This window comes from Parus major, chromosome 2 (genome assembly GCF_001522545.3).
Source record: "Parus major isolate Abel chromosome 2, Parus_major1.1, whole genome shotgun sequence".
NCBI classification, from domain to species: Eukaryota; Metazoa; Chordata; class Aves; order Passeriformes; family Paridae; genus Parus; species Parus major.
Genome location: NC_031769.1, coordinates 18,100,858 through 18,119,133, shown reverse-complemented (window position 1 = coordinate 18,119,133; position 18,276 = coordinate 18,100,858). Strand labels below are relative to the sequence as shown.

At 35.6% G+C, this 18,276-nt stretch overlaps 1 protein-coding gene across 14 annotated transcripts in view; it reads left to right on the top strand.

Annotated features, from left to right (window-relative positions):
• MLLT10 (MLLT10 histone lysine methyltransferase DOT1L cofactor) overlaps positions 1–18,276 on the top strand; it is a 125,705-nt gene that overhangs the window by 57,656 nt on the left and 49,773 nt on the right. For all 14 annotated transcript variants that reach the window (XR_004495680.1, XM_015615070.1, XM_033511589.1 and 11 more), the window contains 3 exons: positions 829–924; positions 7,049–7,304; positions 9,312–9,881. Coding sequence is in view for 13 of the 14 variants with exons in the window: in XM_015615070.1 (XP_015470556.1) it covers positions 829–924; positions 7,049–7,304; positions 9,312–9,881 (922 nt within the window). In the remaining variant the exon portion in view is untranslated. The remainder of the gene's footprint in view (positions 1–828; positions 925–7,048; positions 7,305–9,311; positions 9,882–18,276) is intronic.

The following is an 18,276-nucleotide window of genomic DNA, read 5'->3' as shown; positions in this document are numbered from 1 at the left end:
TATTCAGACAAATACAATTTGGGTCTGATTCTGTTATCCTCCAAAAATTGATTTCTGCCAGTATGAAAGACTTCTGTTATACTATAAAGGCTCTAGGATAAGAAGTTATTTTCCCTTTGTTGGTACAATTTTGTTCACACTGCCAATGCTTCATTCATGTTTAAAAAATAAAAATTAAAACTAAAAAACAACAACCAAAAAAAAACAACCAAGAAACCAAAACCCAACTGATTACATTCTCATCTCTTTTAGAAAGGACATTTGATTTGTATAGCTTTTGATACTTTATTCAATTTACCATGGAAAATACTTAATTAGTCTGTAAAATGTCCCTTTTTTGGAAATGAAATCTAAATCAGATTTCACATTTTTATGCATGGAGATGTCAGTAGGGGAGCAAAGCTAAAACCTTGCATTAATTTACATTAGTATGCCAACAAAAAATACTGTGCAGGTACAGAAAAGTAGAAATCTATGGTGAAAAATGAATAAAGATCTTTGAAACAGGAGCCATGTCTCTGTTCTTAGTCCAGTTTATTTTGTTAAGTGGTTATTGTAAAAATGGGTTATACTAACAACAGTTCATTCATCGGTGCTGATTATAATGGAAAAATTCCAGTTTGTGCACTTTGAAAACAAATATAAGTATTTGATTTGCTTTTATAAAAAAATAAATTTCAAAACATTGAAAACATCAGTGTGTTTTCCAAATAGCACAGGACATTATTGCCATCTCTCTTCAATTTAGGTAACACTTGATGCAGTGTAGAATGGCTTATGTTAAAGTTGAAGCTAAACTTAGTTTTTATTGTCTTTTACATCTTCTAGAAATATAAAGAGAAAGATAAACACAAGCAAAAATATAAGAAGCAGTCGGAGTCCTCACCATCTTTGGTTCCATCTCTTACTGTAACTACAGAAAAAGTAAGTCAATGTGTTTTTTCTCCTCTTCCACTTTGGTAACTTATGTCAAAATTTCATAATGTAATCATTCCACTGTATAAACAGGATCTTTATAATGGCATCAATTCTGTAATTATCAACCACTCTGGGTATTTTTTCCTGTAATATAAAATCCTAAAATACTTGGAGATTTACCATATGCAAAAGGCTTAGTTTTGTACTTAAATTGTGAGTCAGGTGCCAGTGCTACTCCAGTAAATTTTACTTGATTGAGTTATATTTAATAATTTGAGAAGTTTTAGAAAGTGTTTCCTTCAAAATTCTTGTGTATGCTGAGCTGACACTGAACCTGTAAGCATTTAAAACTGGTAATTATGAAATTGCAGCTCACGGTTCATATTGCCTTATTAGCAGGTTGTTCTGTTAGGTTTTCTGATGTTTCCTTCCTGTTGATGTGTTAGAACATACCTAATTCCAGTAGCAACATACAGGATTAAATAAAGACAGTTTTCATTGTACTCAGCAAGAATCACTTCTGCTGTCCACCAGTAAAATGACACTAATGTTGGCATTACAGAGTGGGCAGTACTATTGAGAAATGGGATTTCTGATTTCAAAGCTGGATAAAATGTGTCCCGTTCAAGTGGAGATGTTTTACATCGGAGTCAGGGAATCATGGTTTGAATTGAATTGTGCTTAGCACACAGATCATCGTGTTTTAGCAAAGGTGTTGAGGCTTGTGTTAACTGTGTGTGGTTTGGTTGGTGAGGTGTTACATTCAACAAATGTGTGTTTGCATATGGTACACCAAGACCTCATCAGGATGGGGTGAAACAATTGAAATACCAGCTTTCTCTGGTCTCTGGAAGTATTCTCTCAACTAGTGGTATCACATTCAAGAATAATCTCCAAGAAAGTTAGATTTTTAGTATGCTTTGCATATTTCTTCATTCTCAGTAGTAAGATTATTAGCTGGAGAATTCATACCTGCTAACATCCCATTATTTGTAGCTCACTCTTCTACTAAGAGTCCTTTTTCTTGTTCTACTGTATTCTCTTTGATGCTGTTGTGTCAAGTGAGACTTAGTGGTTTTATGAAACTCTAAAAAACTCTCTTTAAAAAAAAAAAATAGAAGAAAGGGTAGAGTCAATTTACCACTTAGCTGTTTTGATTTAAGAGCAATTAGAGATTGCAGTCAGTGAGTGTGACAGTTTCTACTGAAATTAGGTTGTAGAACACTTTGAGTACTATTAACTGGTCCACATGATTGGATATTTCATTTTATTAATTTGCCCTAAACATACTCCTTTTGAATCTGAGAAAACTTCTAAAATTCCTGTAAGAGAATAAAGTAGCCTGTAAGAGAGGCTGTGTGGAAACTTCTTTAAACTTTACTACCTTTCTTTAGGTTTTATACTATGTATGAACATATCTTTCTTGAATTACATCCCTCTTGTACTTTGATTATCTAGTCATCGTAACTTTTTACAAAAAGTGATATTACTGTATATTTCTTTAAAAATTTTTTAAAAAAAATTAAAAAATGGAGATATTGATTTCTGGGCTCTTCAGGAAGGACGTTGAGACGCTTGAGTGCGTCCAGAGGAGGCAACGTGGCTGGTGAGGGGCTTGGAACACAAATCCTGTGAGGAACAGCTGAGGGAGATGGGGTTGTTTAGCCTGGAGAAAAGGAGACTTGGGTGACCTTTTCACTCTCTACAACTTCCTGAAAGGTGTTTGCAGTCAGGTGTGGGCTGGTCTCTCACCAGAGAGCAACTGACAGAACCAGAGGACACAGCCTTAAGCTGCACCAAGGGAAATTTAGGTTGGACGCTAGGAAAATGTTCTTCATGGAAAGAGTAATAAAATACTGGAATGGCCTGCCTGGGGAGGTGGTGGAGTCACCATCCTTGGATGTGTTTAAAAAAAGACTGGATGTGGCACTCAGTGCCATGGTTTAGTTGAGGTATTAGGGCATGGACTGAACTTGATCTTGAAGGTCTCTTGCAACCTAGTCATTCTGTGATTCTGTGATGATCTTTGGCATCCTGCCTCTTAGAATATGCCTTTAATGCCAGAGACACACAGTTGGATTCTGTTTTTCTGCTAAACTTATTTCTAATTGCTTTGTCCTCCCTATCCTTTTCCTAAGTTAAAAGGTTTACTCTATGGATAGTCACAAGGATGAGCTAGAGCAAACACTAAAGTGAACAAAAAATATCGAATTCTAGAACTTAAATTATAACTTAATTAAAGTAAAACAGAATATTAACTGTGGAATTCGAATATCATCATGCCCTTTTCGGTTGTTTTTTGTTTTTTATTTTTAGTTTAATCTTCAGCATGTGGGTTTTCTTTACCTAACCTGTTTGCTTCATTTATTGCCTTTTTTTACAGTGCTTCAAATCATCAGGAGAATTGGTGTTCAGTTTTTTATTGGTGTTTTTATTGCAAAATTTGCGTTCAGACGTTCCTAAGTGTGATTATGTTTTTTAAAAAAGTATCTATTGGATATATGGAAGTGATATTTTTTGTTGTTGTTGTGGCTAGTTCCTTCAGTTATTTTTTTTCCTGAGTCCTTTTAACACCATTTACATGCATTTCCTTTTCTAGGTTATAAACTCATAATTGTTCCTCAAAACTTTGAAATTTTACTAATGAAACAAGTTTTATTTTTTCCTAAGATTAATATTTGATTCATAATATTGTATTAATGTATTACTTTCATGTGTCCTTTTATGTAGTTGCTAGAATTGATCTGAACCTCATCTCTGTTTCACAGCAGTCTTTCTTTGTATTGAATGCATGACTTTATCGTGGTATATAATTACTTTTGCTACCATAATATTCCTGTGGGGGGAACTGAAATTTGAAATGAAATTTGGTTTTCCCTTTTATGATGTTAAATGTTTGTAAATCTAGTGGTAATGACCATTTATGCAGGTGATGTCTTAAAACATATCTTATCTAGATGAGTGGTTTCTTTAGATAGAATCATGAAAGGATGCATGATAAACAGAACTTACCTTCCAGTAGTGTAGTTGAATTGCCTGTTTGTTCTGCAGAATTTAATTCCAAAAAAATTTTACTGAGGTTCCAGCCCCTGCTATTTTGAGAGGCGCTTTTGTGCATCCCTGTAATGTCATAGCAAATGTTGTTCAGTCTGAATCAGTTAAGTTTGAAAATATTTGAAATAAGAAATGCCTGACTACTCTTTGATTAATGTAGTAGCACTACTTTTTTCACTTTTGGGACATTGATATAGAATGTTTTAAGAAGAACTACAATAACTTAGGAATTTGAGTTCTCTGCTGCCTCTTCTTCTGCCCGCCTACTTAGTTGGAAAGAGCCATCAGCCCTGTATTTGCTCCTGGTAAAAAAATTCTCTCTCATGTTTTGAGCTTTGGCTCCTTCCAGCAGTGCAGGGACACGGTGAGCGAGGGTTATGATCAGTTTGTCACTGGTTGCTCCTGCAGCTGCTTAAGGAGAAGAGTCCTCTCCCAGCTCCAGCATCCCTCCCATGGGAGACAGGCTTTCATTCTCCATCATGAGTCCATCTCAAGGGCTACACTTCTCCACAGACTGCAGAAACGTGGATCACTTCTCCACAGGGTGCAGTCCTTCAGTCACAGCCTGCCTCCAGTGTGGGTCCCCCACAGGGTCACAAATCCTATCAGGAAACCGGCTCCAGCATGGACTCCTCTCTACACAGGTCTCCAGGTCCTGCCAGGAGCCTGCTCCATGGGGTCACAGCCTCTTCTCAGGCATCCACTTGCTCTGGGGTGGGTTTCTTCCATGGGCTGCAGGTCAATCTCTGTGTCCCCATGGATCTCCATGGGCTAAGAGGTGCAGCTGCCTCACTACGGTCTTCAGTCTACCATGGGCTGCATGGGAAGCTCAGCTCTGGTGCCTGGGTCACCTCCTCCCTCTCTTTCTTCACTGACCTAGGTTGTCTGCAGAGTTGATTCTCTCATGTGTTCTCAGTCTGCCCTTCTCTGGCCACAGTTACATGTGCCCAATAAGCCTTTTTTTTCCCTTCGTCAGTATGCTGTCACAGAGGTGTTACCACCATTTCTGATGGGCTCAGCCCTGGCCAGCTTTGGGTTAGTCCTGAAGTTGGCTGGAATTGGCTGTGACAGATATGGAGGAAGCCTCTGGCAGCTTCTCACAGAAGCCCCCTGTATAGCCCCCCTCTACCAAAGCCTGGCCATGCAAACCCAGTGTTGATTTTGGGGATTTTTTGGGTTGGTTGGTTTTTGCTCAGACTCTGCTCTTACCAACTGGCATTTTTGTGGTGAATTACTTGCCATGGTCCTTCCTCTGTCTGTGCAAGGGTACTGCCTTATGCATCTGCATAGGGCTAAAGGCCACTCAAACCTTGGAACGTACTAGATATATACCGAGAATGATTATTGCATGTTTACCATAAATCCCCAGTAGTTTTAAGACTTGCTGCAGATGGATAGTGTAATTCTTCAGGGTGTACAGAGTGATAGATGGAGAGCATTAAAATGACAGTAGCTCTCTGTGCTTAGGGTATATTTCATCTTGTTAGTGTTACTGATTCTCTGAGTAAGCATGTAGATTTCAGTACACCTTATAGCACCTTCTGAAATGCAAATAGCTGTGGGAGCAAAATTTTCCAAAGCAGAACTGTGTTGTGCATGCATATTCTTCAAAATCTGCCAGGAATGGGATTCAGGCTTGCAGTCAAACCAAATCACAGCACAGTGTTTACAAATTAATGTCTACTTGTCATTGCTTGGCCTGGTATGCAAATAGATTGAAATATTTACTTTCCTCAAAGCTTGTATATTTAGTTATCTTCTGTCATTTGCAACTGAAAAGTCAGATTTATGTAAATGTCTTAGCTATTTTAGTAAAATATGGAAAACTTTGTATAGCTGCTATACCAAGCTTTATGTAAAGACGAAAAAACATTCTGTTGTAGGCCTAAATTCAGCAAGCATCCCACTTGGGGAAGGGAAAATGTGTGTGTATGCTCAATTTTAAGAGGCATGTGTATGTGTGGTCTTTAATGGAGATAACTGTAGATACTATTTTAAATTCTGTTCTGTAAAGAACTGAAAAACAGACAGGCTCGTTTTGAACAGATGAGTAGCTTCTAGATTTGATCCATATTTTTTTAAAGAAGCTTTAAACAGCTATTTTACTAGGTGGCTTGTGTATGAATAACAGTATAACTTTTTTTTATTTATTTTTCTCTGATTTTGCTTTAGTTTTCTTTCTTATGTTACTAAAATTCAGTTACCACAACTCCACATTTTTTTCAGTCATGAGAACAACAATATTCCCTTGTATGTTTTCCTGATGTTGTGCATGTGGTTTCCCTGCCCACCTAATTACTTCTTGTGAAACCTGTTTTGGCTGTTCACCAATAGGAACAATTCTGGCAAAGTTCAACAGACAAGCAATAGACCTAAAGATGAAATTTTTGAAAGCCCTGTGGAGAGTGTATGAGTGTAAGAAAAAAGCCAGAATTCTTGGGTTTGGGTAGGGGATGAGGAGGATATTTGCATAGGGAGCTCAAGCGTGTTTTCATGCCTGTCACAGAGCAGGTTTGAAGTTAAGTGTTTCTTGGTCAGCTCTGTCGTCTTCTTTACTTGGTGGCTCTTAAGGAATTGGGAATTAATGGGGATAGTTCACATGCCAGGGAGCTGATTTTGGTTTGGTGTTGAGTCTATAAAATCTTAAAAATCTAAGTTCTTAGATTCTGATGCCTTCAACAGTTCTGCTGCTGATGGAACAACATTTTCAGTTTAACAAAAAAGGCATAAAAATTGTATACTCAGAAAAGCATTAAAAGTTTATTTTCTAATTTTTAATTTTAAGCATAAAATAACAATACCCAATTTAAATAGACTATAAAAACTGTACCCATGAGATTTTTCCATTTACCTCAGTGAAGCAAAAATTTCAACCAAAGCCATTATACATTTTTTTCCACAAAATGTTTTATGTACCTGAGGATCTTCACAGTTCAGCTGCTGTAATTCCTGTTGTTTCTAGTTACAGTAGTATTTGAACAATTCTGTGTTTGAAAGATGAGGTCCTTTAAACAGCTGTTACAGTTTTTTTTGTGTGACTTGTTTCTTTTATTTCTTTTTTCTTTTAAAATGCCAGACATACACAAGCACTAGCAACAACTCCATGTCAGGCTCCTTGAAGCGGTTGGAAGATACCTCAGCTCGATTTACAAATGCAAATTTCCAGGAAGTTCCTACACACGTTTCAAGTGGAAAAGATTCTTCAGAGGCTAGAGGGTCAGAGAGCAAAGGGAAGAAATCTGCAGGTCACAGCTCAGGTCAGAGGGGAAGAAAGCCGGGTGCTGGAAGAAATCCAGGAGCAACTGTGACTGCAGCTAGCCCTTTTCAGCAAGGTACTGATTGCTGTAACACAACTTCTGCTTTGACATGAATTATAAATTTTATGTATGCAGAACTTGAAAAGTTGTTAATGTTTTATCCTCAATATTGAGAATGTTATTTCACTTTAGGGAAAATCCCAACTTTTTTCAGGGTAAAATTGTTTTTTGCTATAACATGTAAAAGAAGTTTGTACATTTTTAAAAGGCAGAACTGATGCTATTGTTCAGATTGTTAAGGTATTCTCTTTAGCTGCAAACGGAAGTGTCTTTATGTGCCAGAAAGTTAGTCTGGGGTAAACTTTAATATGAATTTGACTCTAGAGGTCTTACCTCTTCAAGGGAGTAATACTGATGTTTTTTGGTCAGTGTACTGGCTAAAGAACAGAACCGGACTATCTAATGCATAGGATGCATTGGGCCCTCAGTAATTTTTCACAATGCAGATATTTAAAGTATACAATTTACCTCAGGGTGAAATTTCTGCATAATTGTTTTGTCATTGAAATGTATAAACAGAAGGTGAGTATGTTAAAAGTATGTAAGGTTTATTTACCTTAGCTAATATAAAACCTTCTACTTTTTGAAATTGCTAAAACCTACTTACATGTACTATGGACACTTCTAGAAAGCAAACTTTATTATGGAATCTTCGTCAGAGTTGAAAAAATTATTGAAAAAACAAAAAGGTTTTTTTTTTTAAAAATTCCTTAATTACTGAAACATGTTATTTGGAAACTCAACAATCTAGGCCTTCTATAAAGTAATTTTCACTGTGGTATTTAGTAGCTGACTGTTGTTTATGCTTTGTGACGTTGATTTTCCTTTATGCAGTGAACACTTGTAAATTTGTCTAAAGCTCTTTCAATATTTCAGATTTTTTTAGTAGAAAGAAGAGGAAGTGGGTTCTTTTATTTAAATTTTCAAAACTTTAAAAATTGCCTTCTGGAGTTCTTCATTTAAAGAAAAACTGCAGATGGCAAAATAGATCTTTACTATGTGCATGTATTTTCTTTTGGGCAGCATCAAGTGAAGTTGATAAAACTTACTTAAAATACAAAAAAAAAGATTCTTTAATTTTTTAAAATAGCTGTATTTATGTAAATTGTATTTTAAATGGAATTCTTAACAATGTTTAGTGGAGCACTAATGATAAAACACTAGTTTTTAAAGGACATGGGCTTCTTATACCTCATGTCATATTTAGGAGTATTTACTTGATGTTGTCATCAGTCTGAATTCTGTGAAACAGTACCCACATGCACCCACCTGTATAAAATCAGTGAATTTCAGTACAAGTAGATGTCTGTATTTCCCAAGAGTGCTTCATTTTCTGTCTTGAATGCACTATGCACTGCACTGTGACTGCATTCTAAATACTGAAGGAGTGTAATTCTGTTACACAAAAGATCTTTATGATTTTGTGACAGTGCTAAAGAAATCTTAAAATGCCAATTTTATACAATGTTTTTCACTTTCTCTCTTGTACTTTTGAAAAGTATGTCTTCTGTGGAACTCCTCCTCAGCCAGGGAGAATTAAGCGCAATTGTTGGTCCCTTGACCTGTGTCAGACCCTTGATTTTAGGTGGAGTGGTAAGGAAGATTGCAGACATGGTGTATATGTGAGCATAGCGCATTTCTGTCAGCTTTCTTTTTTATATATGTGTATATTTAAAAAAAAAACCTGCTCCAGTTTGCATCAAGTGTTTGTTATGGCTTCAAAATATGATGGATATTAAAGTTGCCTGAGCAACAAAGCAGGTTTTTTTCTTTTATTCATTTTTACCTTGTTTGTGCCCCAAATGCAAATCTGAATCTCAGGACAGGAATCTGAGAATCATACTCAGCAAAGTGAAGATCAGCAGGAGAAACAATGAGTTATTTAAAAAATTCTTTAGCTCTTGGTAAAGCTTTTCATGAAGTCCTTTCACATTAAAGTTTTTTATTCTAAGATCATAATACTTCCCGTCAGTTTTAATAAACTATAGGGAAAAACATAATTGTATTTCTTTCCTTTTTTAGGAAGCTTTTTGGGCACTCCTGGGAGCATAAAATCATCTTCTGGAAGTTCAGTTCAGTCTCCCCAAGATTTTTTGAGTTTTACAGACACAGATCTGCGAAGTGACAGTTTCACACATTCTCAACAGGCTTCCTCAACCAAAGATGTACATAAAGGAGAGGCAGGGAGCCAAGAGGGAGGAGTCAATTGTTTCACTTCCTTAATTGGTCTCCCTTCATCATCAGCAGCTGTTTCCCAATCTAAAAACTTTGACAGCTCACCTGGAGACATAAGTAATTCAAGCCTTACTTCTACAGCATATAAACGAGCTCAAACTTCTGGAATAGAAGAAGAAACTGTAACTGAGAAGAAACGGAAAGGAAATAAGCAAAGTAAACATGGGCCTGGTAGACCTAAAGGAAATAAAAGTCAAGAAAGTCTTTCCCATCTTTCAGTTTCTTCTGCTTCCCCAACTTCATCTGTGGCATCTGCTGCAGGAAGTGTGACAAGCTCTGGTCTTCAAAAATCTCCAACTTTGCTCAGGAATGGAAGTTTACAAAGTCTTAGTGTTGGTTCATCTCCAGTGGGTTCAGGTAGGCATTTATTGGATTTATCGTCTTACATCAAAATATGTTTTTATTATTTTATCTATTATTCTGAGTATGCTTTTCAAGAACATAATATCATTGAAAATATCATGAAAATCACACTGGGGGAAAAAGGACTGTTGGAAAAGTAAGTTTTGTTCCGTGTATAGGTGCCACTGTGCTGTAGGTGGCTGTAGTAGATTGACTTATGTATTGACCTAGAGGCTATACAAATGCAGGCTTTGAAGCTGTAGGGGGAAGAGTTGCATGAAAATAGGTTATTTGAAAATTATATGTGACAATTTTAGCTAAAAAAATAAAGTGATAGTTAGTGTGGACTTTATTGTCTGTGTGCTCTTTTACACAGAGAAAACAAAATTGGTACTCAGGTATGTCAGCTTTGCTGAATGTGTCCCTCAATTACATTTTCCCAATTTAGCTTAACTGAAAATCAGAATGTCTGCATGGAGAATAACCAGTTTAAACATGTAAAATTATATTCTGAATCTGGACTCCTGTGCAGCCGGATGACACTTTCATATTCTCGTGTGCTGTTTAGCAATTGAAATTGGCTGGTTTGTTCTTCCTCTGTTCTAAGTGTTATGTGCATTTGGGGCTGTGAGTGGCTTTCTGTTTCCAGTAAACCTGTTGTGGAATGGCCTGGCAGAATACTCTTATCTACCAAAGTCTTTGTTGCTCTGAAGTTACTTTCAAAGCTTTTGTGTTATAAAAAATAACAAATTACCTCACCTTTGAAACTTCGAAATTTTGTCCTTTTTGTTGTTACAGTGGCGTTGTTTTTTGCTTAATTTTTCTATTTTGGGGGAAAAGAGAAATGGAGCTTGAATACTTGCTTGTGGAGAGGGTTTTATGCTTTTTGTATTGTGTACTTTCACTCTGTAAGCAAGACTTATTTTTAAAATATACATAGTTCAAGATGAAAACCCCCATATTTCTTTCAGAACAAGGCAAGTACTTAAAAACTTGATGTCAAAGCCACATTGTTTTAAAGCAGTTAGATATAGGCAAATGATGGTTTTTATTATGGGTAGCAATGGCAATAGCAGCAGCAACTATATTAAAAAATACTTTTCCTGTATTAAAATCAGTGGAGAGACATGGTATATGACAAAACTTCATAATTCACTATTTATCTTTCTCTTTAAAATACATAAGAACATGTTCACCTCTTATCTGTCATGAACAGTGAGCATCTAACAGATTTACATCAGTGTTCCGATTATTATAGTATGAACTTTGTTATTCCTTTATAATCTCTTTGAGGTGGATTATGTATTGTTGTAGATGGGGTAGAAGATAGAAGTACAAGGTCTTGGTTTCAAGTGAATGACCCACGTTTCCCCTCTTATATTTGATCTAGAATATTCTGCTCCTGTCAGCTCCTTGAATAGGCCTTTCCCTGTCCAGGTCCATTCTTGCTTCCTTTGTCCTCTTCATTATATCTCACTCTTCCATCTAGAAAATGCCAGTGATAACGTTAAGCTCTTTGTAAATAAATACATGGATGGAAATACCGTGTTGGTTTTATGACTTTTATGATATTCAGCCTACAGTTTCACATCCATTAAGTATACTTGGATTCTTGGCGCCCAGCATTAGACCTGTCCTCTAAAACAGTGATATTTTCTGAGGATTCCAGAGAAGATGTATATGAGTAAATGAACAGACAAAATTCATAAACAAAATCACCCCAGCAAAACCAAGAAAACCCAGAGATACAAAAACAAATGGGATGTCTTTGAGCACAAGCCCTAAATTTATCCAGAAACTTCTGCATGAATTAGAGCGTATTTTTGTAATGTACTCTTCTCCCTCATCTCCTGTTTTTCTTATGGTTGTAGTGCTGCTCTTCCTCACTTCATCACAAGCATTTTTTTTGGTTTATCAACCCAATAACCCAATTGACAACATTTTTTTTGTGTTGCAGTGAAGGACATATGAGTATTACCAGTATTATCAGAAACATGTATTTTTTCAGGTATAAAATGCTTATGTTTTTCTTTTCAGTGTGTCTACCACATGTCCACAAGGTCTGACAAGTGAATCTAAATTATTTGACCCAAGCCCCCAGATAAGATTTGGTGCATGTAAACGTAGTGAGGGAAAACACAGAGTACTCAAGTAAAAAAAAATTTATTGCTTCTTACTTGGAATTACCTTGATACCTCAAAGAAGCTGAATCAGGAATGAGATAGACCATAATAAACAAAGCTTTTGAGGCACTTTTGCAAGAATCTCCTCCTCTTTTTTTTTTAATAGTCTTCCTAACAGCAGCTATCTGAAGCTATAATTCTCTTTCAATTTTCTTAAGAGTACTTGTTGAGATCCATAAAAATTATGAAAAACATGACTTCACAGATGTATGATAATTGAGTTCATAGTTAATGTTCAGATGAGATGAAGTGTGAAGGGAAGCTTATTTTAAAAGGTAATGCAGATTCATCATGGGCTCTTTATACATAATTAAATGTCTTCCCAAAAAGTTTTATTCAGAATAAGTATATTCATCTAATTTTGTAAAAATATTTGTCATTTCCAAATTTACCCAGTCCACTGGGCTTTTCTTTTGCTGTGTAGTAAGAACAGAGATGTACGATAAATATAGGTATAGTATAAGGACATGTTATTAGAAGCTGTTACAACACATACACTCAGGTTGTATTTCAGTTGCCATGCAACAGATCTGATGTGTTCATGGTTAAACTTAAATGTGCAGTCTTTATGCTCTTTATTTTTTTTTTCTGAAATGTATTTATAACCTGGCAGGAAACATTTTATGCATTACTTCAGCATTGTACTCAAAGGAATAAAATTAACTCTTAAAAATGAAATAAAATTTACATTGGTAGGGTGATTATGGAATTTTTGCAGTAAATTAGCATTTTACTAGTACCCTCTTTAAAAAAACCTCACCAAAGTTCTTTAGGTATCAGCTTATTTACAAACCATTCTTCTGTTTTTGTTGAGAATTCACAAGCACTGTAAGTTTATTGTCTAAAAAGGCCAAAGTCAGTTATTGGAGGAGTTACATAAAGCCGATAATGGTTCACCCCAAGTAGGGCTGGTCTTTGGTGTGATTTCAGGATCTGAATCTTTTAATGGGGGAGGGTATGTGTTGATTTCATCTGAACTCAACAAAATAGAGCTATCTAACTTTCCAAGTCATGCTAGCTGTATTCTAAGGATTAAGTTCATTCTCAGCATCCTTCTAGGGAATAATATTTGAAGATTGCTGGTCTAGTATTGTGAAGCATTGAGAGCTTGTGTCCCTTGGCAGTAGAAAAAAAACCATTTTATGTCATAAACAGTACCTACTGACTTTTGTGGAATAATGCAGCAATGTAAAATGGAAAGAATCAAGTATCAGAAGTTAACTGAAATTTCTGTTTCATGGTAGATAAAGTTCTTGCGCAGTTGTCTTCCAAGTTCAGCATGGATACTTGCTGCTGGAATTACAACAGTGCTTCAAGCACTTCTCTGCCTTTCCCAGTTCTGCTCTTGATTTCAAGTATACAGTAAATTGTATAGTGTCAACTTCAGTAGCTGAGAACTTTAGGGGACTGTTTGCTTCAATATTTTAATTTTTGTAAGATTGATTTTATGCCCTGCCCTTACGTGTACTGTAAACCCCAAAAAAAACCTTACAATTTTTTTTTTTTTTTCCTTTAAGAAGACTGGAAAAGATTTAATTACCAATTGAGCCTTAAAATGGTTAGCCCATTGTTTCAGCAGCCTTACTGTGTCCATCTTCTGGAATTCCTTTGTCCTGACTGAGGCAAAATTAGAATTTGCCTTTCTACATTTTTATCTCTGTTTCATATATGTCTGTCCTTATCCAATATTCAGTATGCTCTGGTTGGTAACACTAGATACTTTTTGGAATAAAGGACTCATCCAAACTCAGTATTGTACTTCATTAAACAGTATTTAAAATTCTGAGAAACCTTTAATGTTTTTGGCAAAGGTCCTTCTGAGTTGATCTTGTCTTGTGCAGTCAAGTTTCAGCTTTATATATGAGTTTGCTAAATGCTTCAGATTAGTTCCATGTATTTTGTTGTCCTTTCCTATCTGATTCAAGCAGTGCTGAAAGCTTTGTCAATGTTACACACGTTAAGCCGTGCAAGCTCACTGTACTGTTAAGCTCATGGTTGCACTGATGACATATGGGAACTCTGAGTTTCAAAGTAGAAGAGTAACTTGAAATTATTTTCACTGAGATACAAAGTCCCTCAGAACTTACATTAAATCTTTGTGATGCTATGCTTAAAGTTTGACTTAGTAGCTGAGTCTACTGGGGGAAAGAGTTTAGGAAAAGTTATTCTGAAAGAAGTTTGTGCTATTATGTTTATCTGCAAAGTGCACCAAAGCAGAAGTCTCGCTGTGTTAAAAAGCCAGTTTGTATTCAGAGGAGATAGAATATGAAGAACAAATTGTTACTAATAGATATTAATGGCGTTTTAGAGTAGAAAGCACACAAGGCAAAATCAATGTGTGGAGAATTGCATTCTTCATATTTGAGGCTGAACAGAAGAGGTATTGAGATTGGTGAATGGTGTACAAGATTAAAATGTTAAAACTGATGATTGTTGATGTAGAAAACATGGAGACCTTCCTCAGGTAACAGGGAAAAAAATCACATGTAGCAGTAGCTTATGAAAATGGGGATTACCATGAAATGCATCAAAGTTCTTAAGTAAAACAGTTGTTAATCAGCAGCTACAGACAGAAGTATTGACATTTCCTGGTGATGAATACATTGTACTTCCATGCTTTTAGACTGTCAGTGTTAAATTTCAGTACATTTTAAAACTCATGAAGTTGTAAGAGGGACTGGCAAGTAATTAATGTTATGCAATTAGGATATGTCTGACAGAAGAAAAGAAGATATTAAGGCATACAAAGGTGTAATGATTAGTGGTGGATATTGAGAGTTATGGAAAGTAGCTTATTGGACCAATTTTATTTAATTTCCTGTTTTTTAAAATAAAAGTGGCATAGTAGGTATCCACATTTCAGTTGACACAGTGTGACATTTTAAATAAAGTCTTGTAATGATAGGAAGTCAGCAAATCCTTGCATTAACTGTAGTTAATAGGCAAGTTTCAATTTTATTTTGATCAGAGAATTACTAAACCAATGTTTACTTTGTTTTGTTATTTCCCCTTATGCTCAGTTGGTCAGATCATGGTGCTCATAACGCCAAGGTCGTGGTTTCGATCCTCAACTTACTGAAGGGTTGGACTCAGCGATCTTTGTGGGTCCCTTCCAATTCATTGTAGTCTGTGAAATCTCTTGGAAAATTCTGTAACTTTTGAAAAAGTCTGGTTATGAGGAGAGGGTGAAATTAATCTCTTGGTCAGCAGTACAAACTAAGAGTTATGCTGGTGGAGCTAAAGTAGAAGATTGTCTTAGAAAGATGGATGTATTCTTGCAGGATAAGGATGGCCTTCTGGGGAAAGAAGGGCTGTAGAGAAAGGATAAAGGTCATTAATCAGTTGTGTCTGAGTTTCCAGTGCTGAGCTGTGTTTAAAAAGGTTTTAATGCATAAACAACAAGCTAATGAGAAAGGCAGCTCTACCTTCAGAGTGTGTCTGGTCTTTGAATGCTGTGTGGTTCTGTGATTTGCTCTGTGTAAAGAGAAGAACCACAAGAACTATTTAATGACTGAAAAAAGTACATTATTGGAGAATAGCTAAGGAGTGAGTTTATCAGACCATGGGTATCATATCAGGAACTGAAAAGTAGTACAATGATCCTTAACCTAAGAAAAAAGTAAAACATGATCAAGTGAGAGAAAGTAATAGTTGAACAAATCTCAGTTCTGAAAATGTATTTTCTAGAAGATGCAGTTTAATTCAAAAATATTTATTTGATTTGCAGATGCAAGAAGTTCTAGAGCTAAGAAGTCAACGTGCTTGCAAAGATTCTTCTTTGGTCCTTACCTATGATCCTAATTCTGTGCTGCATTATCTCTTAGATTTTTAAAAGAAAATTTAGCATGTTGCATCAGTTTAGTATATGAAATAGTTTGTAACTGGGTAAATAATGCATTTCAAAATACAGTAGTTAGTAGTATATTTTCAGGCAGCATGTGTCTGCTAGAATTGGTTCCCAGCATAGTATGTTCTATACTTTTATCAGAGATGGAGAAGTTGTCTTTGCTGCTTGCTCTGAGGGTTCTGGGTTTCTAAAAACGTATGTTGTAAAAGATGTGCTTGGATGTAATGAATAAGAATTTCTTGGTGTAGAAGGGTATAGACAAAAAAATACTGAACAATGAACCTTCTAACAGATTTGTTTTGAAAACAGTTATGAAAAACTTCTGAGTATAGATAGGGAACTGAACATTATTATACTTCAGGGGGAAAAAAGGCTATTGTCATCACTGTGACACTCATTTCAAGAAGGGGTCGAAAAGTTACATCACGATTAATTGAAGTTACTCCATACATGTTGCAGGTAACAAAGTACTATATTTATTTATGAGGCTAATTTCCTCCTGAAATATGACTATGAATGTGAAAGTTGAGAAGATGCATACAGTGATTGATAGTTTTAAAACATGCTTTCAAAGAGTCTGAAACTCTTTTCTAGACGGGAATAGCTTTAATTTGAGAATGTTTCAGTTTAAAAAATGTTTAGAAGCATGATCATAATTATTGTACAAAAAGAATTACTATTCCTGGTCAAGATTTTTTTGGTAATGGCATACTGGTAATTGCCCTGTTTTCTGGGTTTTTTTGGTAGGTTTTTTGTTTGTTTCGTTTTCATTTTTGTTCTTTTAAAGTTAATAGAAAAACACAGTATAGTGCTTAATTGGATGGGCTGCTGAAAGCAAAAAATATTCAGTCTGTTCTAGTCTAGAAGTCTCCAAGCTGACTGACTTTCCATGGAAGCAGTGTTTTGTGCATGAGATGCAAATCAGCCGCCCTGAGTGTTGCAAGACCAGAAACTCTTGGAACATCACTTTTAAACAAAAGTTGATTTAAAACAAGGCAAAGTTTTCCTTTCCCAAAAAATTGTCAAGTTTTTGGTTTTGAGTGAAAACAGATGGGAAGGCTTTCTGAAGTGAAAAAAAAATGGCCCAAGGAAGGGAAGTTCTAATGACTAGGAAGGAGCTTCCATGTCAAGTTGTTAAGGCCTGCTAATTTCAGAGAATATCTTGGCAGCTGTGGAAATTACATGACTAGCTAATTGTTGTATGAGAATGTGTCTGTCAAGTTAAAATAGAAATTTTGAAGGTTCTATCTATAAAGTAGATTCCAAATTATGGTGGGTCTGGGCATTAGCTTCTATTTAAATTTCCAAAGATGGCCTTATTTATTTGTTATACTCAGACAGTCAACAGCAAATAGTATGTTTAAATTTTAAACTTGTAATACATTTCAGATGCTAAAAAAAAGCACAACAAAGCAAAGAAATCAATATGGGAAAGGGAATGTGTATTTTCTTGACTTCCCTTTTAGGTCTTCTATTTAATAACAAAATAAAGAAAATTTTGGAAGAAAGACATAGTTTTAAGCAGCTTAGAAAACAGACACAAATATTTCTAAATTGTTTGAAATACTGTTTCTGTGCAAGCTTTGTGAGTCTTGTGCCCAAATATTACTGAAGTAACAAATACAAGAAATTCTGCAGGTCTAGATTTTTTCCCATACAGAATTATTTGTGCAATTGGCATCTAAATACAATTTTTAAAAAACATAGCAAGTGTCTTTATGACTACACTAACTATTTGCTAGTTGTATCTATACTGGCAGGGAAGAAAATGGACTGGGAAGGCCTTAGAGGCTACTTAAGTTTCTGTACTTATTACTTTTCAAATTTAGCTATAAATCGGTTTTGTTTGGTAAGGGAAGGTTTTCAGAGAAGTTTGTGAGCTTTTGGTAAACTGCTTGCTTTTGTAATATATTTGACCCATTAGCCTACAAAGTGCTTAAAGTGCCTTGTATATATTGGATGTTAGGTTTGAACTTGTGATAAAAATGAACTTATTTCAGGCCTGGGTAATCTGCATAAACTATGCTGCATGAATGAGATCTGGCTGACAGCTTTGCTGCTATTGTTGTCTGTGTAGTGAAGAAAATAAATTGCCTGCTTTTCCAGTGGCTGATTGTCTTTGCAGATACATGGAGGAAAAGTATGTGGTATTATCATTATTACATTAAAAAATATTAGGGCAGAAAGAGAAAGTGTACTGAAACTTCCAGTTTTGTGCTTGGAATATGTTAGTTCTTTAACTCTTATTAAAAAACTAAGACTTGTAATTTTAAATAGAGTGGGGGAATAAGGAGACACTGTGAAGCAATTAAGATTTCTATCCTATCAGATGTCTTTGTTGCAGAACTTGATATTTGCTTTAGAGGTGTATTCCTTTTCT